This window comes from Chaetodon trifascialis, chromosome 8 (genome assembly GCF_039877785.1).
Source record: "Chaetodon trifascialis isolate fChaTrf1 chromosome 8, fChaTrf1.hap1, whole genome shotgun sequence".
NCBI lineage: Eukaryota > Metazoa > Chordata > Actinopteri > Chaetodontiformes > Chaetodontidae > Chaetodon > Chaetodon trifascialis.
In genome coordinates, this window is record NC_092063.1 from 16,472,329 (window position 1) to 16,496,238 (window position 23,910).

Consider the following 23,910-nt stretch of genomic DNA (forward strand, 5'->3'; position numbering starts at 1 on the left):
CATAATCCTTCCAAACTATGTCGTATTTAATGACAGGATGATGCTGTAAAGACGTGCAGCACTAGCTAAGCTCCATCGTCATTCCTCTGGGTCTATGTACAGTAAAACCTTACCGGCAGTCTGAATGCAGAGCACATTGTACAACAGGACAAAGGAACAGCCCAAAGCAGGAATGTGTGAAATAAAAAAGGGGCCGAAAGAGCAGTCGGGGTCAAGAATGTGAGCAGCAAGTGCTTTCATGATGGGAGGCAACAGCCCACATCCTCTTATTTGTTTTGGACTTGGCAACTCAGCCGTGGCCCTGCTTGAATAATTACATTCAAAGAGATTCTCTCAAAAAACCCATTCACAGATGCCACGCTGGGTTAAAAGCTTAACCCTTCACACTTCTCATTTGGATATACTTAAAAAAATGAATTACAGACTTTCGAACGCTCCTGCTGATGTGATTGTGATTTTCAGCTGATTTTTTTTAAAGCCATTCTTCTGTGACCAAATCCTGAGCAGAAAGGCAAAAACAGGCTATGACAAAAAGTTCCTTGTAAGCTCCAGTGACGAGCGGGCTCAGAGGGCAGCAGTGGAGCTCGTCGAACTCTTTTCAGCCGCGTCCACTTCCACCGAATTCAAAACCTGGACAAAGTCAGCGATTTATCCTGGTTCAAGATGACGACAGTTACTGACAACTCATGTGACTTGAATGCATCTGGAGAGGAATATTCTGCTTTCACTCCCGACATGCAGATGCTTATCTATGATGCATCTGAAGCCGGGGTCCTTGGGTTCAGTTTGTATTTTGACTCCACGCTTCCTGCCTCTGCAGTCTTTGCGACAGAGAAGAGAGCACGTGAGCCGGCAGTTTACCAGCTCGACTCCGATAAATCCAGCGGAATCTGCAGCCTTATCCCTGCATGCAGGAGAGCCCTCAGGCTAATGCACCCCCTCCGACATGGCTCTGTTTCCCTGTAGTGATTATATCCAAGGAAGCAAATGAATTTCATGGATTTTATCCACACATCTACAGTGTTAGTAAACTAACGGAGATATTGAAAATTCTATGCACTCAGCGGTGTTATGCATGACTTTCTAGAAATACAGTTTATTTCAAGAGCGTACACAATTTGATGAATTATTCTATTTTCCTCTTATTTAAACACAACATAAAATGCTCAAAATGGGGAGATGAAATCGAAACATTCTGCTACACACACACACATGCTCAGAGAGGTATGTGCACACTCCCACACTTAACTGAATGCATGATGGGATACTGATTAATGTTTGCCCTTTGCAGGCATGTAAGCAAACAACAGCCATTATCTGACCTTTCCCTCCTGAGGGAATCTGTGTCCTGGGAACCAAAAAAAACAGCATAGCAAATGATGTTACGCTTAAAACCACTTCTACTTTGCTCTTCTTAAGGAAATTTACAATGAACCATGTCTCCTTTCCGTCAGCTTACCATTTTGCAAATGATGCTGTTGTATTTTTAAAAAACTGACTGCATTTTTGGAGTTTCACTGATTTCCATTCATTGTGGCTGTAGTCTGAAAATCTATAAGCATACTCTTGAAGCTTACTTGACTTTTGCAATCCATCACAGCGAGCATCAAGTCTGCTTTAATTTTTGTCAAAGTTGCTTACGGTAAAGTACAGTGAGGTAATACAGCGCTGACATTTTCAAATTAATCTGCAGATGAACTGCATAACAGTTCCACATAACTGTCACACCGGCAAAGATAAATGCAGACTTAATGCTTAATGCTCTGATGAACTGCACTAATCAATCAAGTTTAAGGATCTGCAGATTTTCACACGGTACAGAAATGAATGGAAACTCAAGTTGCCTGGATCAGTGTTACAAAAACATACATTTGAAAACGGTCAGGCTAAACAGGAACTAGAAGACCCAAACACGCTGATATGGTCCATTTAAGGTGGAAGAAGTTACAAGTGGCAGCCTGCGATTTGAGCTATTTAATATTATCCCAGTGTTAAACACAGAGAGGGAGTGATCGTCACGGGTACAAAGGAGGTGTTAAAAATCTGCCAGAGGGACGGCAAAGGTGAAACGCATCACTTTCACATGCAGATCCTCATGAAAGTGAACGAACATGTGCACACTTTCACACCAGACCCTGCCTATGTTATTCAGGGAAGGTTGCAAAAAATATATTTCACCGAGCCTTTCATCTCCAATGAAATGCTGGAGTCATTAATAAAAGTGTGTGTCTGTCTTGCCGACACACACACACACACACACACACACACACACACACACACACACACACACACACACACACACACACTCATCTTTATGGACCATTGATAGCAAATTCATCAGTGGCTCATGACGGTAGTAACGCCTAAGCTCTGACTGATGAAGGCAGCCTGCAGTGTCTGTTCTGTCTGGGAGTGCTTTGCTCTGGATTAGCCAGTCAATTCTCATGAGCAGAACAATCTCCCTGCGTCGCCTGAGGAGATGACAGGGTCACGCCTGATGAAAACGGGAAAAAAAGGAAAAAACACACCTTGCCTTGGGGCACTCCATCATAGAAATCAGGCTCTAATACTCCGCATTAACAGAGACAGTGATGAAGAGAGATTGGTATTCAGGATAACACATACAGGGATGGATTGCTATTTATTGATGAGCGCACCAGTGTGAAGGCAAGCCTCAAGTCCCCGTGGTCTTTAGCCTCATATAAACTCATGATTGCTCTGAAGTTGGAGGATCATAAAAAGGAGTCTATGAAGATGCCACTGAAGCTTACAGTGCGCTCGTGTGATGTCGATAACTCCAAAATATAAAATTAAACATCCTCATATTTGAGAAAATGAAACTAGCTTTTTTTTAATTCTAAATGTGAAGATGTATCACTTCACACGATTTGACGCTTCCACTCGACACAACTACAACCTGAATTGCACAGAATTTGAGGCCGTCACCGTTAATTCACATCAAAGGCTTTTAAATGGCGATGTCACTCACTGCATGACTCCCTCGCTTCTAGTCCGCCAGTGTCGATCAAGCAGTCCGTGCTTTAGCATCACAGAATCTGACATCCACATGCTGGCAAGCCTATTTCATGCTTCAGGTCCTTGGAGTAATGGGGGCTGAACTTGTGCGAGAGTGGGGTTAGAACAGAGCTCGAGCAAAAAAACTGATCAAAGAGAAAGATAGGCAGTAATCTCAGCCGCATTCCACCGCGATCTGCGTGCATTGGATTAAAACCCTCTCATGAGTCTGTGGATGGTATCAGTCACACTTGCAAGAACTTGCATTGCTGTCCTCAGAAAGACACAAACATTCAGGCAGAGCTCGCTTACACATGCAGTTACCACGTATGACTAAAAAAACGAGGTACAGATTTGCATTTTTACTTCAAAAAGTCCCATTTTTCTTCGGTGGACTGAGCACGAGAGATTTACAACCCTCTTCAATGTTGGTGGAGATAAGCAGCCCTCTCTCAGTTTCATCGTCTCCACTTGTGCCAAATTGACAGTAATCCATCAAAAAAATATGCTTGTTTTAAGTCTGCCTCCCATCTATGACGTGGAAAACCACAAACAGTGAGATTACTGTCGCTCAGGCTGCAGATGGACAGATATGCTCAACAGCTTTTTCCAATTTTGTCAACACAGAGATTAGCAGCAGCATTTTCATGGAACTGGAAGAGGTGCTGCTCAGGTCATGAGGTGCGGACGCTTGGATGGAAGGCAAGATGGCTGACAGATACAAGAATGGATGGATGGAGCCATCAAAATACAACTGGAGGAGTCAGAGACTGCAAATGAGCCAATATGGCAACCCTTGCACAGAGGTGATAATGAAGGTGCAGGCTGGCAACGATCCTTCTTCGTGATCTTCTTATTAGCTCCATGCTATTCATTATCTTCAGTGTTTTATGCAAGCAGGCATTCGTGTGACAAATAATGCTGTGAGATGACGCACAGAGCCAATTCTAGGATATTGCAATTGAGGATATATGCAGCATTTGCTCATTTTGCAGGTTAACTACTTGCCCGTACCTTACTGTCTGAGCTGGTCCACTAATGAATTGGTGCTGCCTCCAGAAAAGAAGCTACTGTTTGTGTTTTTTTCTGGACAGCTTATAGCAAACATGATGAGAATGTGTATTGGTTGCATCAAGGCCAGGCTATAATTGCTGCCATAGTTATGCTTGATGAGCGGTGCTTGTATTATAATGTGAATAAGAACGCGTCATTCATTCAGTTATGATATGAAATAACATCTACTGGACATTAAACACAAGCTATCGACATTTAGCTTGTTTTGTAACATCTATTTTCACCGGCTTTTCCATCTGGTTCCATTTCATTGTTACACGCTATGTGCTATTATGTTTACCTCTTTTTTCCCCGGGTGTTGCTGTTAAGCATATTGCAAACAAATAAACAGCTATTTTCAGAGACTAAATTCGTTGTGTGTGAGTGGGAGTCAAGCAGATAACAAAGCAGCAATTTCTGATGCAACAGGAACAACAAACAAATTCTGTTTTGGAGAGTGACTTCTGTGAAAACATATTCAAATTCATCTGACCAATCTGATTAGGTGGGTGAACAGATTACCTGAGACAGGTAGCCAAGAGGCGTTTGGATGTGCGTCCATGCTTATGTGACAGAGCAGGTGTGTTTGTATGTCTGTGGGTGCGTGTGCATATAGTTGAGAAATGACCTTTGGAGCCGAGGGCTAATGGTGCTGTTATTTATAGTCTGGGCCAAATGGAAGGGCAGACACAGTGTCACCTCAGATATTTCATCAAACTGTGGATCAGTCCTCACACACACACACACACACACACACGACCGCACACACAGAGTCGGCGTACCTGGACGGGATGGCTCCTACCACTGTGACGAAAACCTGCGCTCCTTCAAATCAACCAACATCAACAAACATGCATCTGTTGCCAGAAATAAATACTATCACCCAGGAAAGCCCAGACAAGATGACAGTAATGATTTGGCAGACAAATTAGAGTATGGAGGTGCCAAAACAATCCTGGTTGCCTCCTGAGATACTCGATAAGATCCTGGAACTGAAAAATATAGCTCATGGCTGCGGAGCTACATTTGTTGCTGCTTTTCAAAATGAGTAGCGTGTCTGCTGGCAGCTTCAGTAAATAAAGCTGCAAGACTGAGACTGCAAATGTGACTGCCTTTACTGTGACTTACAGCACCGGTCGCCAACCCTTTGATTAGGATCGACTGGCAGATCTTTGCCCACAGCTCCCAAAAATAATAGAAAAATAAATACATAAATACCAGCGTGACAGGTGCTGTGTTGAAGTGACCGATGAGATAAGACATGTTAACCATCGTAACATTGATATAGCCTGCAAAGTAGCTAGCTAGCATGGCACAGGTTCCACAACAAGAGGTGAAAAGGTACAATTTCCACCCAGAATGAGAAGAGGACTTGATCTTTACCTTGATGAAAGACAAGTGTGCCACCAAACACAAGCACTGTCAAAAAGAGAAAACCTGGAGCAGCACCACAACACCAACCATCAGAAATTCAAAGACAGCAAAGCCCCAAAGAGCACGGGCCGTGCCAGGTGAGCTGATGAGCTGATATCTTGGTTGAAGGCCAAACAATCGCTTGTCACAAAACCTGCTGTTCAAAATAAGGCTGCTGCTGAAACATCATTTCTTTTTGCTAAACACAACAAGCCTTTTATCGATATTGATTTATTCAAGGAGCCAGTGGAAAGGAGCAAATGCATCAGTCCCAAGGAGGGTCAAGTCACGGTCAGAAGACGTGGATCGACAGGTGTTTAAGGACTTGGTCCAGACACAGTTCGATGGAGAACGGGAGGTAACGTTCAGTTTAAAAAAACATGTCCGTGAAAATGACATCCCCTTTCATAAATTGGTGGAAATTACCACTGATGGGGCCCCGCCAGTGCGTGCTGGTTTTACAGAACTGTGCTGTAATCAGCCTGAATTTCTCGGCTTTGTGGATTATCACTGTGTGATTCATCAGCAGGCTTTTGGCTGGGAAGGTCGTGGACTCCTCTCGTAATGACACTGATGGTTAAACTGATAAACTCGATTCAAGCATCAGCACCGCTGTTTCAAGGAGTTATTAGATGAGCTCGATGCTGCTTACGGAGACCTACTTCTCCATGCTGATGAAGCGCTGCGGGAATTTGTTGACTTGCTGCCAAAGATAAAGACTTTTCTGTCGACAAGCAATGAGGAGCACAGGAGCTATCAGATGATGCAAAGCTGCTGGACGGAAGGTTTCTGACAGACCTGACGGCAAAACTGAACGTCTTGAACACTGAGCTCCAGGGAGAAGACTTAGACCTGCCCCACATGATCAGCTCACAGTGCGTCGAAGGCCAAGCTTGGTGTTTGGACCACACATCTACAGAACAGGTGCTGAAACACTTTCCCAACTTGGAGAACATGTCACAGGCCATTGCAGACAATGCTCTTCACTCTAAACAGTACCGTGCATACCTGGACAAAGAGGCAACTGAGTTTGCTGAGTTTGATGTCATGGAAGATATTGCTGCATTCCTGCCCATTGATACAGAACAGACAGCAGCCAAATTCCAGCAAGTATTTGCTTTGCAAAGCAGAGCTGACATAGAGACGGTGGATTGGCAAAATGACTTAGAGCTGGAAGGCAGATCAAGGGACGGTGACCTCTGGGGATTTGTCAGCAGGGAGAAGTTTCCTCTCCTCACTCCGTGTGCACTAAGATTGACAGCCTAGTTTGAATCCACTCACCTCTGAGAGATGACGTTTTCACACATGAAAATAATGAAAAATCACGACAGGAGTCGCTTTACTGACAGACACCTCGCACGCTGTCTCAGACTGGCTGTCTTAAATTATGAGCTTAACTATAAAACACTCACAGACAGTATTCAGTCACAGCCGTCACACTGACTTGAGTGAGTACCATTTGCCTTTTGCCTTCTTTATTGTCTACTATGAACAAAATGATTTCCTCTCACATGTGAAAAATAGACCACATGCTTTTATTTTTGTGCTGGAATATGAAACTTAGAATTGAAGGTATGTATTGGAAAATGCTTAAAGCAAAACAGCTGTGGCCTGTTTCACACACTAGTTACAGTGTTTTCTTGGTTGCGTCAATTTGAAAATTGGACCAAAGCATTTCATGCAATTCAAATCCGATTAGCCTGAATAAAAGGCCTCAAGTTGGACGTGCATAGTTGTCTTCTTCGCTCAACACTTCTACAGGTAGATCTTGCCTTTCACCAAGTCTGAGGTCAGGGATCCTGGGCTTGAAAAGGTTGCTGACCACTGACAGTTCTGTCATCCATCCATGAATATTTAATGAGCAGAGGAGGAAGGGACAGTGCCTGAAAACAGCTGCCAACAGTAAGATAAAGCTGATTTGTGATAGTGGCAGAGTGAGCAGCCAAATTATTCTGTGATTTTTCTTCAGAGTAAACGTGATTAGGCACCGAGTTGTTCAAATAGAGAGAGATAGATGGATGGCACATAATAAAGACTCCAATCAGTCCATCCTCATTGAAATACAAAATGACTTCATGCTCTCAAATGTAGCAGCAAATCTGACTCAGCATGGCTCATGATTACTGCAGTTGCTTTAACACTATCCCTGACTCGAGCCTGACAGGCAGCTGATTGTCTTTAACTTGTTCCAAATTGTCTTCTGTGTCCGCAACGACAGAGAAGAAAGCGCCGGGCACCCGAGGGAGCTGCTCGATGCATTCACCTGCAGCTCTGTCAGTGAAAGAAGCCAATTACACAGGCAGGACCAAACTCTGTTCCTCTCGCAATTACACTGACAAAATGAGCCTGCTGGAAGCATTCGCTGACACACACACTCTCACACATGACCATGCATAGATTCACATCTCATCTATCCACAGATGGACATATGCGCAGTGCAGGTGCACACACACAGTCCTGGCCTGGACCTGAGTGAGTGGCAGGTCAGTCAGTAACAGGCTGTCTGTTTTACAGCCCGCTTCACAGAAGGTGTTAAACCGCAGGGTTAAGACTGCTCCAACATCATGTCACTCATCTGAAAACCCTGCTTTCTCTCTGAGTGACAGCTGTGAGACATAAAGGCGCAATGTAATCTGAAATGATTTGGGGTGTTGTTGCTTGACTGGCAGAGCGGAGGATTTTTGAAGTTTGAATTTAACACAGAAGAAGAGCAAAACCACATCATATCTCCGCTATTCTGCTCGTAAATTAAACAGCACACATAATTATATATATCCTTACAAGGAATAATGGCCACATGTTGAATGTTGTCCAATTTCAGCTTGCAAAGACAGACCATAAATTACCTAAGTGCCGGTCACAGAGGCTGTCACAGTAATGTGAGGCAGAAAGGTGAGTAACTACAAATACATAACCACACCTGGGATAGCAAGGGATAGGCAAAGACAGCCGTCCGTAGCCCCCAGGTGTTTGTTTCACTCTGAAAGCACTAATTGTGTCACAACCACACCTCCTGGTTAAGCCTGAGGGATTCAGACTACAAGCTTGAAAAACATACAACTCAGTTTGACCAGTTTCATGTCACATTTCTGGGTAACTTGCACACTGAATTTCTACAAAAGCTAACCGGCAGAAAACACAGAGTTTATCTGTCTCGCTATGTGAACTTTTACCTTTGTGTTTGGGTTATTTTTAAGCCGAGGTTGAAGGGCAGGTGAACTACCAGTATATAGATAAAATGCAGGTATTTGGAGGCAAAAACAACAGATAAGAAAACCTATAGTCATTGCACCATTTCTCAGTTGTTGTAATTTAATGCTTTTCAGTTAAAATAGTGTGAAAACAGCCATGCTGATGCAGCAAGAATTCCTGTGTGACTACGAAATGTGCATTCAGGCTAAAAACTGCAGCCATCAACCCCCAGACCACAGTGTTTACAACAGAAACAGAACACAACGCCGTCTGTACACGACCATGAAAACACTGTTGTTTGGAGACAGACTTCAGTGTACAAATCCCCAAGACTGTTCCAGATAGCAACTTACTCAGACAGACAACACTGTGAAACACCCAGAACAGAAAAAGTCTGAATCATGGCCATATTTTTGATGTTTTCATTCAATGGGTCAAAGGTTAACAGCCATGTGTCTGCACATGCAAGGAAACAGATCTCTACCAGCTCATTCTTTGCGAGTTTGTAAGGAAAAAGAGTTGAATGTCGAGTTTAATGTCAAACTAATATTAAAGACAACTGACTGAACTGATGAATTAATGGCGGAGTCCCTGCCCTCATGTTCAGACAATAACAACTACTCAGAGGTCAGTGCAGGGTAAAGTCTCCCAACGGCTCAGCACCAGAACAGGTGATTGACTGGGTGACTCACGGGCCGACATGACAGCTGCCAACACGTGAACATGTTGCTCCTCAAGCCAAACAGCAGACGTGCAGTATCTCCCTTCCTGGGATCTTGAACAAGCCACCGTCTCCTTTTCAGTGCAACACCTTCCAAAGTGCAGGACTGAAGCTCGCATCAGGCTGTTGTCTAATAAGGCACCTGCACTTGTCATTTCCACTCACTCACCAGACTTTCCTTGCTCCCCATCTGACTTCATCCCCTCCTCAGAGGGGAGTTTTCCAGTGGATTCCAGGATATGTCAGGTGTGTGCCAGAGACTTTCAGGACAGACGAAAGACCAAATCCAAAAAGCCTCCTTTCTTAACCGGTCCTCACTCAAACCTTAACCATTTTTGTTTTTTTCCCAACTAAAATCAGGCTCAGTTGACTCCAGGAAATGCATCCAGGGGCTGTCGCTGCGTCTCTCGCTCTCTGAGTGTACCTGTTCAAAGCGGCTCCCACAGGTTCAATGATACAGTACATTCAGCCCCTCCCCCTCAGCTCAAATGGTTTACTAGGTGAGGAGGAGGAGGAGGAGCTCAGCGAGGCTGTCACCAGGATTTTCCCACATTACTCAAACACACACACACACACTGAAGAGGGAAGGAGCCTGGCGTAGGTGTGGGCTTACACGCTGCTGAGCGCTGATGCCGGCAGGTAGCACAGCAACAGGTCTGCCAGCTGTTGCCTTGCCTGAGGGTCTCAGTAACCTCATACTTCGAAAATAACCCCTATGGTATCATGAAAACCTTCAGTGCCATTAGAATGACCACTGCAGAGGAAAACACTGGGCAAAGAAAAACACTGAGATGTCTGTTCATGTTTTTGTCTGCATTTACGATGAGTCAGCAAAAAACTTTCTTTTCTGTTTTCTTTGAAGGCCACCGGTCCACATTTTTGAGTAAGATGAACAAACAACAGTGAAATGGATCTACTTAGAGCTACAACCATGAGATACACGATGATGTTATCATCTACTAGATCTGAATACAGCAGCCTTTTAAATTGTAATAAACTGATGTTTACAATGAAAGCTATATTTTAAAGCCTTATACATTTCAGATTAATCACTTCTTTTTAATTTCTCTGTTTGGCATTGAAAGTAAGTACAGAGACTTTCACTGCCACTGACAGAGGGGCACACTATTTGTTCACACAATCTCTGCATGCTTGTTTTATTCAAACGTCCTTGTTGTAACATGCAATTTGAGCAGTGAGACTGAAGAAGCTCGGATTTTAAAGAAAGGTGATAAGCCCACGCATTAATGAGGCTTTATTCATCTGCCTGCAAGGACAGAAGATAAAACTTCTTAAAACAAGCAGAATGATGAGTCAGACCACAACTGGAATCCCTACAACTAAAGTGCACATAGAGAACTGGCCATAAAAGAGGCAAAACAGCAGACTGACTAAACGGTTATTTCCTTTTCATCCTTGTAAAAAATGTATACTAAAGCAGAGCCTTTGTGTGCCAACCTGAATATTATCAGCGACAACTATTATAAATAATTCATATTTTATCACGTGGCCAAGTCACATTCAAATGAAACAATTCATTATTATTTTTGTCATTTTCCCACTTCACAGCTCCATATGTGAACTCTTCTATATTTACATTCAGTATGTGGGCTACACAGCCGGTGTGCTGCTGCAAAAACAAATTGAGTCCACACTTTGCTGTGAAAACAGAAGCCTTCACTGGCCTCCTGGTGGCCTGTGCTGAGTCCAGATTCTCTCAAGCTCCATTTATCAACAAGGCCACTTTAGACTCAGCCCTGTGCAAATATTCTTTCAGGACCTGCTTCCATAACAGTGAGGCAAAACAATGCAGGTGGTGAAAAATGAATTTAATTAAACTCTAAAATTTGTGTCAATGTGTCTATGAATTAATCAACAGTAATTACCTGCTGAACTATGCTTAATTACAAGGCTCATTTGAGCCCCTGTGACTGTCCAATGACCAGAAAAGCATGTTGTGGCTTCAAGAAAATGACAGAACTGTGGACACGTACTGTAGATCCTGTATAATTCACATTGATGGGAGCTTTTATTGTTTTATAGCTGATGCTAGTATGAAAAGGCCATGTGCACGTTTAAGTACAATGCACCAACATCACAAAAGTGTATGGGATGTCTGCTGTTTCAAAGTCAATTAACAGCTATACCAACAAGGGAGTGTGACATTTGCTACTCAGTGTATCAACCCTCTCTCTAAGACAATAAAGCAGCTAAAGAAAGAAGTCTCTTGTCTATTGTGTCTATCCATAATGGACATAGTGGGGAAATTGAATACTGCCTTCTCAAAGGGGTGTTTGTGGCCCTCAGAGGCCTGTAGTGCAGCTGCCTCCTCCTCTACATCCATCTGATACGCAGCAGATTAAATGCCGAAGGTACAGCCACAATATTCTACGAGCAACATTTCTGTGAGGCCAGATGACACCATGAGGCTTTGTGTTGTGAACATGTGCGTGCGTGTCAGTATATGATGATTTCACATCATGATAGCCCCCCAAGGATGCTCAGCAAATGACAGGGAGAGAGCTGCTGAGCTGCTTTGCACTGCAGACTTGGAATCCAGTCATTGATTTTTGCTGGACGTTATTTTCCTCTTACAGTCACGAGACCATTTCATGAAAAGGTAACAAACTCCTTTTAATGCCAGTGAAGGAGAAGGCTGCAGTAGTTATACTGGCTATAAAGAACATCATGTGCCTCTGCCTACGACCCACAAATGGTTTAAAGATTACAAATTCGAAGATGAGAGATGACTCAGCGACTTTCCCCGTCCTGGAGAAAAGAAACTCAGATAGAGAATCTGTGAAAAAATATAATCATGTCATTTATCATGTGAAGCTTTGGGTTGTAAAATTATTTAAAGAATGGTGCTGCTGAAGTTGTCTGCTGGAGTGCACGAGAAAGGACTGCAGGGCAGTACATGCCGGACGACCAGGAAGAAGCTAATTTTATGACATGGGGGGCTTTACCATCTAAAATGAGGTCATGCTAGCAGGATACCACCATAATTATCATTCAGGGTTTCTGAGCTCCCAGCTGTGCAAGAATGAAAGAGCTTGGATATTTAACTAATACAGAAACTTACAAGCAATCTACCCGGACTTCATTAACGAAACAATCTTTGCAAGCTTAGTATATGGCAGACTACAACATATTAATTACACTACTCTTGCTCCAGACCTGTTGGGACATGCTAGCTAGAGTGTAAGGTAACTAGGAAGTGGTCCAGCTGCAGCTCAGGCCCAGACACTTATGAAGATAAAGTGCTAATCAGCAGGTCTGTTGGGTTTCCTAATTAAAACAATGTACTTGGCACGCGCTTGCTATTTACACTGCATTAAGACAGCATCAAATCACACCAAAGGGACCAGCACACAACAGGAAATTAGCTTTCTGTGGCATGCATGGCATTACATTGAAGTGTGTGCATGGGCATGGATGCAGATGGTCAACTTTTTATCCAGGTACTGTCCATTATTTCAGTGCCTGTCTTCAGCACTGCCTAACTGCCCTCCATTACAACACATAATGCATGCGTCAATGGACACCTCTCCTCATAAATTCACACTTTTAACGTTTTCCTGTTCCCGTGATTATTCCCCAGCACTGCAGCTTGCTCTGCAAAACCTTGAACCAAGCCTGTACAAAAGATCAGTGAGCCAATCAGAGTGAACTAGCAGAGACAAAAATAGCCAGCGGAGGTCTGAACAGAGACGTAATATTAAATACATTATAAAAATGATTGAGGGAAATGTCGCTTTCTCAGTCTGACTCATTGTGAAACACTGTGAAGGTTAAACCATCTCTGGATCACACACCACAGATAGCTGCTGTAATGTTCTCCGTTGCAGGAATTTTCAAGCACGCTGCACTTCCAGCCACAATCAGTGAGCTCGGAGCAGGTGTTTTCCCTCAGCCGTCAATGGCAAAAACACTTTTCTGCTCTGAATGATTCACAGCTGATTTACATTCGAACACATCGACACACCGTCAATCTGGATGCTCATATTGTGTCTATTGTGGAATCAGGCCCTTTAAAACACACACACTGCTGGTGTGGGTGTGTTGCTATAGGTACCAGTGAGAAGATCAGTGGTGGAAAGTAACTCAGTGCATCTTATGACCCTTTATACCTCTACTCTACAACAAGAGTCAGACGCTGTACTTTTTACTGGATTATATTTATTTCACTTAGAAGTGATAAACATGCAGTCTGAACAATACATAAAATATATTCCACAGTGCACTCACAGTAAACGTGAGATTCATGAGTATTAATTAAAGAACAATAAAAAATTATGAGCCACAATGAGTACTTCTACTTTTGAGTAGATGAAGCTGATTACGCTTCTGTGTTTTCTTGCAGTACTGTTGAACACTGTTACACAAGTACTAAAAGCACAGAGACTGCTGAAGACTGTTGTTTAAGCTATGACATGTCAGTGCAGACTTTACCTAACAGGGTAGACAGCAGGGGTTTAATAAGGAATGTGAAGGTCTCAGGTTTGTTCTGACCTTTAAGAGGATGTCACGTCCTCTCCTGCAGCCTTCTTCACACCACACCCGCTCCACCCTTTCACTGTTTCACTTCAGGCAAAGCACATATATGTGGAGGGTGGGTCAACGTAAAAATGTCAACTCTAAGTCTTTTGTTTGAAATGACACCTTAGGGTATGCAACCTAATAACACTGATGTGACTTGAAAACGTTGCAGGTCTTTCTTTCCTCTAACTCATTGTTATTTGCATCTCTATTCTCTCACCTTCCAACCTTTACGTTTGGTAATCAGTGAGAAGGAGCCTCTAGCCACCAGGTGCCTCTCAGCTCCGACAACCGCTGTCTTTCTCCATCATCGCCTCTGCTGCCAATTCACTACTGCCAGACACCAGCTCAGATGAGCTGCCTGTGGACCTTTTGAACAGGACATTTGGACATCTGAAGGACAGGCAGAAGGTATTACAGCCTTTGACCGGTTGTACCAGTTGGCTGTTTGCCTTGTGTCAAAACTCCCAAGGTGGAATTCAGAAATAGCAAATACACCTCGAGTAACACCTCGGCGTAGTGCTGCACCAAGGTGTAAATCCAAAACCTAATGAGGTGCAGGTGTTAAGTAAAAAATCTGGAATGGTTTCTTAGATTGCAGAACAAACACAACCCAAACACAATACATAAAGTGACAGAGTGTATACACAGAGAAGTGTTTCATCCACGGTGTTACATTTTGGATAAGCATCATACTGTAACATGTGTATTTGAGTAGTTCTTTAGTGCATTGATTAAAAGAAGCAGCAGTGCAGGAGCTTTGTGTGTAGTCTGGATGTCTGATCTCTTCAGGCTGTGCCCAGACACCCTGCAAAGCAAGTGCATTTCAGCTTGGATGACCACAGATGACGGCTGTAACGAAGACAAACTGCTAAATTGAGATCGACGTCACCACATCGGTGCGGTACAGTGCCCATGTCCCTGCCAAAGCCGCGCATATTTTAATCTCATGCTCCATCTATGCACCGTAGCCTCAGATTTGGAAGTGCTGATTGCAGTACAGACCGACCCAGTGCAGAGTGACGGTCACGGGCCAGTGAACCCAACAGAACTACTTCACTTACAGTACAATAAGCAGAAATGCAAACCCTGCCAAAGCACAACGCCCACAGCTCTCACTCCAGGTACACAAGGACAGGATCTGTCAGATTAATGGTCCGAGTACATCCACAGACACCCAACGGGACATACTTAAAAAGCCTTGTCCAAGTCTTCAAAACACATGTACTGCATGGGCACACTCCTTCCAGTATTCCTGCAAGACTAAAAACTGGTCCACACTTCATCACCAGGACAGAGTTGGCGTGGAACCAGGTCTTAAAAGCCTCCTGCTTTATTAGAGCTTCTCTAACCACTGGTGTGCAACAGAAAGTTCTCGGAGTCAGGATCCTCTGGTTTGGAAATATTTAAATAGTTGATTTCAAATAATATTGCACTATTCACATGCATTTAAGCATATCTTAAGGACAAAGTACAGCCTGTGATGTCAATTTAACACAACTTTAATGCAATACTTTTAAATGCATTAAACATACACTATATATATATAAATATATAGGGTATTTGACATCACTTCAAAATACATTTGGCATGACTTGGTGATGCTTCCAGCAGCAGATTAAAGGCCTGCTGTGCGATCAGATGAAGGTCACTGAATGCACATTCGCTGTTTCTGGTCCATCTACTAAAGAGCAAGTGATGTGCTTACAGCAAAAATTTCACACAGTCTGAGACCCGGCAATTTTGGATGCACTGATAGTACACATCACACACATTGAACCGTGCAGCGGTGCACAGTGCTTAGCAAGCGCCGCTGCGATGAAATGAACAAAAACACTTAGCGAGTGCTACACTGATGTGTGCTCGGACATATTTTTAGACCTGCACTTCTAGTATGAAAGTTGAAAGAGCATATTAATGATTGATTGATTTATTGAACAGCATGGCTCCAGATCTAAATTTAGACCATTATGCAGTGCGCGGCACAGTTAAATGCAAGGCATATTCATGTACTATATATATATATATATATATACATACCTTAATGGTGTATGCAGCCTAAGAGAAAAGACGAAATAACTTGAGTGCTCATATTAAGTCTTGAAATGTAACTTTTCGACTTCATGACCTTTGAGTTGCACTCGGCAGCAGCCCCTCTTTAATGAATCCATTAGAAAGTGACAAAGAGAGCAGATAATGAGATCCTTTGTCGGGAAAGGAAAGGCCAGAGGAAACACATGCACACAGAAAACCCCTTTGTCAATCAGTGTGGTGGCACCATTTGTTCATGAAATCACGTGTCCTGTGGATCCACAGCGTGAAACTCTGTCCACGTGTCTGTGATTATTAAGTCCGATGCAAACTGCATTACCTTTTCTCTATCTTGGTACGAGTCTGCCTGGATTATGTCAATACTCTGCAGGACATTGATCGCAATGTAAGCGTGATTGCCTCCGAACCTGATTGTGAAGGCGACAACGCAAACAATATCCAGTTATTGCATTCTAGTGTAATTAAATGAGTCACAGTCCTAACGAGTCTAACTACAGCCATTGTGCCTGAGCATTTCTGAGCAGCTCTTTCTAATGTGTGTAAATTACAGTGGAGAGGTTGGGATACTGTTGCTGGAGGCAATTTAAGTGCCACTCTCCCAGTGGCTATGAGAGGACTTCGGTGGGGGCAGGTGTTTTGGAAAGTGTCAGCACATGAGGAAAAATGAAAGTGCTCAGCAGAGACCACTCCACACATACACACACACACACACACACACACACACACACACACACACACACACACACACACACACACACACACACACACATACACCCTCACGCTCTCCCTTTCTTTATTGTTCTTTTGTTCATTTCTGTGTCTCTCTACTCCCCCCTCCTCTTTATGATTTTCTCTTGTTAATCAGAATACATTTGCAGGCGACACTGTCCTTATGCAGTCTTTCACCTTGTCCTCCTCCTCCTCCTTATTCCACTTATTTTGCCCTCTCCTTCTTTGTCTCTCCCTCCCTCCTACGTCCATCTTTTCCTGGACGCCCTGTTTGACCTCTCTGCACCGACCTTCCTATTTAAACAAGCCCATGAGCCACGCTTCACCCAGCTAGTGACATCATTGCCAGTTAATGTGCAGAAGCAGCACCTGTCTCCATAATGATACAGTGTTCGCTGCTTACGTTTGTTTCCCCTCTCCTTCCCTGTCTCCCTGTCTCTCTCTTACTGCAGACCTGAGATGAATTTGCTGATAACACAGCCCCTGAGTTCCCTGTTCTCATTCTGTTGAAACTTGTGGTGATATACGTGGCCTTGGCCACTGCAGGGGTTGCTGGAGTGTGCGTATGTGTTCTTCCTGAGTCTGCACATTTACAGCATCCAGGAAATGACCACAGACTTACACCAGCTAGTTTGTGCTGAGGGAGAGCGTGTACATGTGCTGATACAACCACGCTAACTTAAATGTGCATGAATTAGTCCACGTAACTGACCTCATCAAGTACAGTATTTGCTCCCCTGACCTCCAAATGACGCCCAATGAATGCAAACGTACAGTGTAATTAAATCTTCCAGCATGTTCTTGTAATCTTAGCAACAGGATACTGCTACCTGCAGAAAAAGCTGACTCCAGATCAGCAGTGGTGAAAGAAGTACTTTTACTCAAGTAAAAATAGTAATACCACAGAGCGAGTGCTTGGTCTGTCTGTTCTGGGCTACTGTAGAAACATGGCGGTGTCTGGAAGAGGACCTGCTCCTTCTGTAGATATAAAAAGCTCATTTTAAGGTAATGAAAGCACAATGATTCATGTTTTTCCAGTGATCATACACTGATGAAAACATATGTGTGAATATCATATTCAGTTTCTGCCAATAGATACCCTTGAATCCCACACAATGGTCCTTTAAGGGAAAGTACGTGATTTGCAGCAAAAGCTTTTGATATGAAAAGCAAAACTAATCAGTATGCAAAACAGTCCAATTCAGATTTAAATTGGTGCATATTTACAAAAGTCAATGAAGCTGATGAGGTCAAACATTAAATATATTGTTTTTGTACCTTTTTCAATTGAGTATATGTCAAAAATACTACCAATTATTCACATTCTGTGTTATAACATCTTTGTACTCTGGTAGTTTAATCAATAACGATGCCAAATTATAAACTGGTAGCACGTACTTGAGTAAATGTACCTACTTACATTCCATCGCTGAAGATCATTACCACATATGGTCATAGCTTTGTACGAACACACCACCGTCACCAAAAGGCAAGCAACACTGCTCCCTTTCTTTGAAACAATGACTGTGAACAGTCTGAGTATCATCATGGCATCGACAGACACTAATAGGAGAGAGGAGAGAACTGGCAGCGAAACAGGCCCCTCAGCGGGACACTTAATGAGGAAAGGGACCCTGGGGGCTCTCTGGGTAACACTAGAGATCCATACTGGAGCTGGCAGCCTTACCGGATCCACAATCCATGAGAGGCGTCTGTACTGGTGCCATGATTAGCTACTTTGATTCTCTCTGCAAGACCCCAACTTCTTGAAAGAAGCTTTTGTCATGAAAGGGCTGAAACATGGAAACAGCCTATAGATAAACGACAGTAACCGTGTTTGTCCGGACAGCCGATGACGCTAACATGAGACCCATCCAACCACCCACTTAGACAAGAGTCTGGGAATAAATAGAGACTTTAAATTTCACAGGCTGCTTTTGGGGCGGTTCATGGTGACTGGGCACTAACGGCAGAACTGTAAAAACAGATGAGTGTGGAGCACGATTGCATTCACTGTAGATGGAGCCGTGTTGTGCCATCATTTTACAGGAAGACTGGAGGGCATGAATGTGTTAAATGTAAAAGCAATAACAATTCAGACTGTCCTCACAAGAACCATAGGAACGTCTCCACTGGCTGAGAGCCATGAAATATGTACAGAGGCAACTTGTGACTCAGCTCACTGAACTGAAACATTTTTCTGACGATTCTGCATCAGTTTCTAATTCACAAAGGGTAAACAAATGGTGCAAGAGATGGTGAAGGTACATTATGTAAAATTATAATGGTTGCAGTAGAGTCAAATTTGAGGTTATTTAAGATGAAGACTGAACTACTTTAAATTACCCCAGTGTTGAACAGCATTGCATTGTGGTTGCTTCTGTGTTGTGCACCTTTAACAAAATGTGACAAAATGTTAATATATTTCAATAAAAGGTAAATAAACTGTCTATAAATGCAATCAAAAATGACAATTTTAACATTTGCTACTAACTTTTCAATGTGTTTAACCAATGACATAAAACTTTTAGTTACACCACACTGAGTTGTTACATTACAAACACAGTTTATGCATTTAAATATGTGTTCAGGACATTTTCAGCCAGGACTATTATTTACTAACTGTATTATCACTGTGCACACTGCAGAGAGAGTTATAATTTCTGCCTCGCTGGTCTGTCCAAGCGTGCAACAAGAGGCCACACTGCAAGACGACAAACTGCACAGACACAAAACAAAGCAGTGGTCAATTTATTGTTCTGCTCCTGGTTCAATACCGAGGTGCAAACAGAGGAAATTAAAAAGCAGCTTTTGCCATTGTGTGATCATTTCAAAATGCTGTTTGTGATGTTTTTCTAACACAGACTGGCTGGGTTCATTAGCAGCCGTTAGCTAGAATAGTGTGTAATGGAAGCCCATTGCTCCAGTGACTGGTGCAGGAGGCGAGAGGAGATGACTGCAGGGATGCTACTATTAGCTACTCTTGCTCTCACCCCATTATGAAACCCTGGTTTACCCTTACTAAAGGCACTTTATCTCAATCTCAAGCTCTTGTGGATTTCCTCAAGGCAGAATGTATTTGCAAGTATAAATATCTGTGTGTGTGTGTGTTATGTAAAGGTGTATTCTTGGATGCATATGTATGCCCTGCCTTTGCCACAGCATCCTCCCATCGTGGCACTGCAGGGGAAAAACAACTACTTTTGAGTCAAACATCTGCGGTTTAACAGAGCTGATCAGGTCTAACCTTTGTCCAGGGAAGCATCCGGAGAGTTGAAGTCCATTAAACTGCTGATTTCAGTCTTGTAGCAGAGGTCAGTGGCTGGTGGCTTCTGCCTCGGCTGGGAAGAGGGATCTGCAACAAAAAACAAACGACAAACAGGATTAACAGACAAGAAACGAAGGGATTCAGAAAGACAACTGAGATAGACAGACAGTGGAATTCATCCGTGATGTTGGAAATAAGCATGTGAAGCAAGATGATGATAAAAATGCAAAATAATTAATAAAAAAAATTAATAACCATCCTGGCATTTTCATGTATATGTCTTACAGATTTCTATTAGCTTAAATGTTCCCCTGTGTGTGGATGATGTTTGTTGAAGCATGTAGAACAGCCTTAGAACTGGAGCAGTAAAATGTATTTGCCATATTTATAATGACTATGGAGACAGCAACAGCGAAATGAGAAAGAGAGAGAAAAAGCCTGTGTACACCCAAACTGCATGAATGAATGATACATTAAAGTCCTCATCAGTGCGAGTTTTCCTCTATGCACACACTGCATGAAGACATTTGGGAAACAAAATGATTAATGCGGCACACCACACCATCCCTCTCAATATGCACATAATGAACTTTTACTACTCACTCCTTACACTGTAGCAACTCCACAGTAGCTTACCATTCATCAACACAGCTACTGTCTCTGGGGGGAGCGTGAACATGGCGCCGTAGCGAAAGCATACAAGCTTAAACACATGCAGGCGCACACACAAAGTTGCTACTTTGAAAGACTGCTGCATATAAATATTAGCATTTTTATGACCACAGTGTGATTTGATTTCTGATGGGGTTCAGTGGTTTCTAATATAGTTTTGGCCTGGCTCACCAGTGGCACGCGGGGAATGCATATTGAAAGCATTGCTCCGGGTCAGCTCACATAAAAGTGTTTGCTAAAACGACTTTGTCACTTCAGCCCACGTCTGCCGTCCTCCCCGTTCAGCCTGCAGACGTGTGCAGAGTTTGATTCCGAATAAAATTCGCTAAAAGGTCACTCCAAATGCTACTGTGGCACTTCTTGAAGAAAAATGGAAAGGATTTAAGATTCTGCTTTGCTCACGCTCACAGACACACAGACACACAGACACAGACACACACACACACACACACACACACACACACACACACACACACACACACACACACACACACACACACACACACACACACACACACACACACAGAGAGAGTGAAATTCACATTCCAGCAAACTACATCTCGTCCACATCACTCTTCAACCTCTGCTCCTCTCTGGCCTCCACCTCCTCCTCCTCTTCCCATTCCTTCTGCCATCAGTCCACCACCCACCTACTAAGATGCTGTTACTGGCTGAATTATTTAGACTAATTGAGCACAGATGTGTCTGGGTGAAGGGCTCGAGGTCTGAGTGTGTGCTGTCATTATGGCGAGATTAGTCATCACGCTCGCCGAGATGGACTTCACAGGGCACCAAAAAACGACCCGGCTGCATGTCCCCACCTAAAGTGATTGGTAAGAGCGCATGAGGGCTGTTTTTTAAAAACTGTGCATAACACTTTGCCACCCAACGCCTTGCAAATGTATAATTTTTCAAACCTGCCCACGGTGCAGCCTTTGGCACCAGGTGCACAGTTGTCACTTTTTTGAATAATGTAAAAATTCACAGCACATACTTATCTGCTAGCTTCAAGCCGCTGCTGCCCAGTAGCCTCATGAAAATGTTTTATCTTCCCTGTATCGTGCCCTTGACAGGCTCTCGCCAACATTTAGAAACTTACCAAGGGAGAAGGGGAACAGTTTGGTGGAATAAATGCAAAGGGACAAGTAAACTATAATGGCTGCCTCGTGGGGTTGGAGAGGAGAAGCTGATATGGAGGAGAGCGGGGGGATATGCTGCAGAGGGAGCTGGAGTGTGACGACATTTTATTTACTGTATATGTAATAAAGTTAGGTTGAAACTAAAATATTAAGTAGAAAAGTTTCAAAAGACAGCAGACAACTCTGCATTGTCTTGGCACAGGCGGCACGGTGGAGCAGCAGGTAGTGCGTGTGCCTCACAGCAAGAAGTCCGCTGGTTCGATCCCCGGGTCGGGCAGGGCCTTTCTGTGTGAAGTTTGCATGTTCTTCCTGTGCATGCGTGGGTTCTCTCCGGGCACTCCGGCTTCCTCCTTCATTAGGTTGATTGGTGACTCTAAATTGTCCTTAGGTGTGAGTGTGAGTGTCTTTGTCTGTATATGTTGCCCGGCAATTGACTGGCGACCGGCTCAGGGTGTACCCCGTCTCTCACCCGTTGACAGCTGGGATAGGCTCCACCCCCCCCCCCCCACCCCCCACCCCTCAACCCCGAAAAGGGATAGTCGATATAGAAAATGGATGGATGGATGTCTTGACACACTTAAACTTTAGCATTCTCAGAAATTTCACTTCCCTGCATCCAGTAAGTCTTCACATCTTCAAGCTCCCTTATACAATGTTTACAGCCACACTGTTGCATCAGAACGAAATTGAAATGGAAATATTTCAATGTTTTCTCATCATCTTCATCAGTGTGACATAAATGGGATATTACATCTCATACGATAACTGCAAGCAATCACTGGCCAGTGTGAATAAGTTGGCTGGTTGATGCATGCTTTGCTGCTAAGATTTCCCACTAATGATGATAGCAAAGGCAAAAACAATCCGAATCACAACTCGGATCCATACGGCCCATTTATTGAGTCACAGTTATTTAGAGATGGATGCTTCCTCCATGCTGAAGCTGAATGTTGTGATACAGGCTGTTAAATTCGCTGAAATCATTGCAGCTTTAAGACACAAGAAACAACAAATCATTATCACTTGCTCGGCTGCAAACATTTTTTAATGATTTCTATTCCCGGGTAGACAAATTGGATGTTGGAGGTAAGGAGAGAGAGCGGTCAGGCTGCTGTTCTTATTACTGCTCCAGCTTTCAGACCTTGTAGTGATGTATGCAGTGACGTGCGTTTGTGTGTATGTGCAAGGGCACAGCAATGAAAATGGCTTTTTTTTTTTTTTTTTTTTTAAAGCTACATTGAGTTATCAAGCAGGTAATTGTATTCTCAAATGTTTTCTGGGTCACTGTCCATGCCTCTGAATCAATGGCCTTTTCAACACACTGAATATTTGGGTCTGATAAGGTCCAAGTGCTTCATATTGATCTTTCAGTCTTTATCTTAGAGACACTACAGACAGTGACACACAGAGCAGACAGAAAGGCAGCGGCTTGGAGAGAAACAGTGGATGAGATATCAGGGGTTGATCATTTCGAAGAGTTGTAGAGACAATCAAAAACAGAGTCTCTCTCGCTGCTCCGGCTCCCTGAAAACCTGCCACGCTGCACCGTGAATGAGAGTGAAGCTTTCTCCAAACCTTTACTTTGGCTCGTCATATAAATCATGTTTGGGGTGATCTATTAAGGATTTGAGATAAGAGCATCATTTCCTCTCGCTGCTTCCATCTTCCCTCTGTTCTTTCCTCATTTCCTCACATGCCAACATGAATATTACCTGACAAAGACACAAGCTCACCTATCATCGCACCGCAAGGGAGGCTGGCTGCCACCCAGTCGTCTATTTCCACCTCACAACATGAGAGATTATATGTTTGCAGAAGTAAAACAATGCATACATTATAGATTGTAATTAAATGGACAGGAGTTTGGAAATATAGCAGCTTGATGTGGAGCGCTCATGCATCTTTTTACACATTTAATTGGAGTTCCTGATTACTTCAGTAAATAGATAGTAAATAACATCAAATTAAAGTGGTCTGTTAGGCCACAAGGAAAACAGCTTGAGGTTGATAATCTGTCGTTCACATGGCTTTTATCCGTGCTGCTTCCTCACATTAACGCTGTATTTGTTACTTATGTCTGTGAAAAGGTTTATGTGCGCACAGTGGCAGCGCGAGGC

At 43.3% G+C, this 23,910-nt stretch overlaps 1 protein-coding gene across 8 annotated transcripts in view; it reads right to left on the reverse strand.

The window, feature by feature from the left end:
• Window positions 1-23,910, reverse strand: part of LOC139335693 (kazrin-like) — a 155,555-nt gene that overhangs the window by 27,606 nt on the left and 104,039 nt on the right. For all 8 annotated transcript variants that reach the window (XR_011602436.1, XR_011602437.1, XM_070969435.1 and 5 more), the window contains one exon: window positions 19,962-20,069. Coding sequence is in view for 6 of the 8 variants with exons in the window: in XM_070969435.1 (XP_070825536.1) it covers window positions 19,962-20,069 (108 nt within the window). In the remaining 2 variants the exon portion in view is untranslated. The remainder of the gene's footprint in view (window positions 1-19,961; window positions 20,070-23,910) is intronic.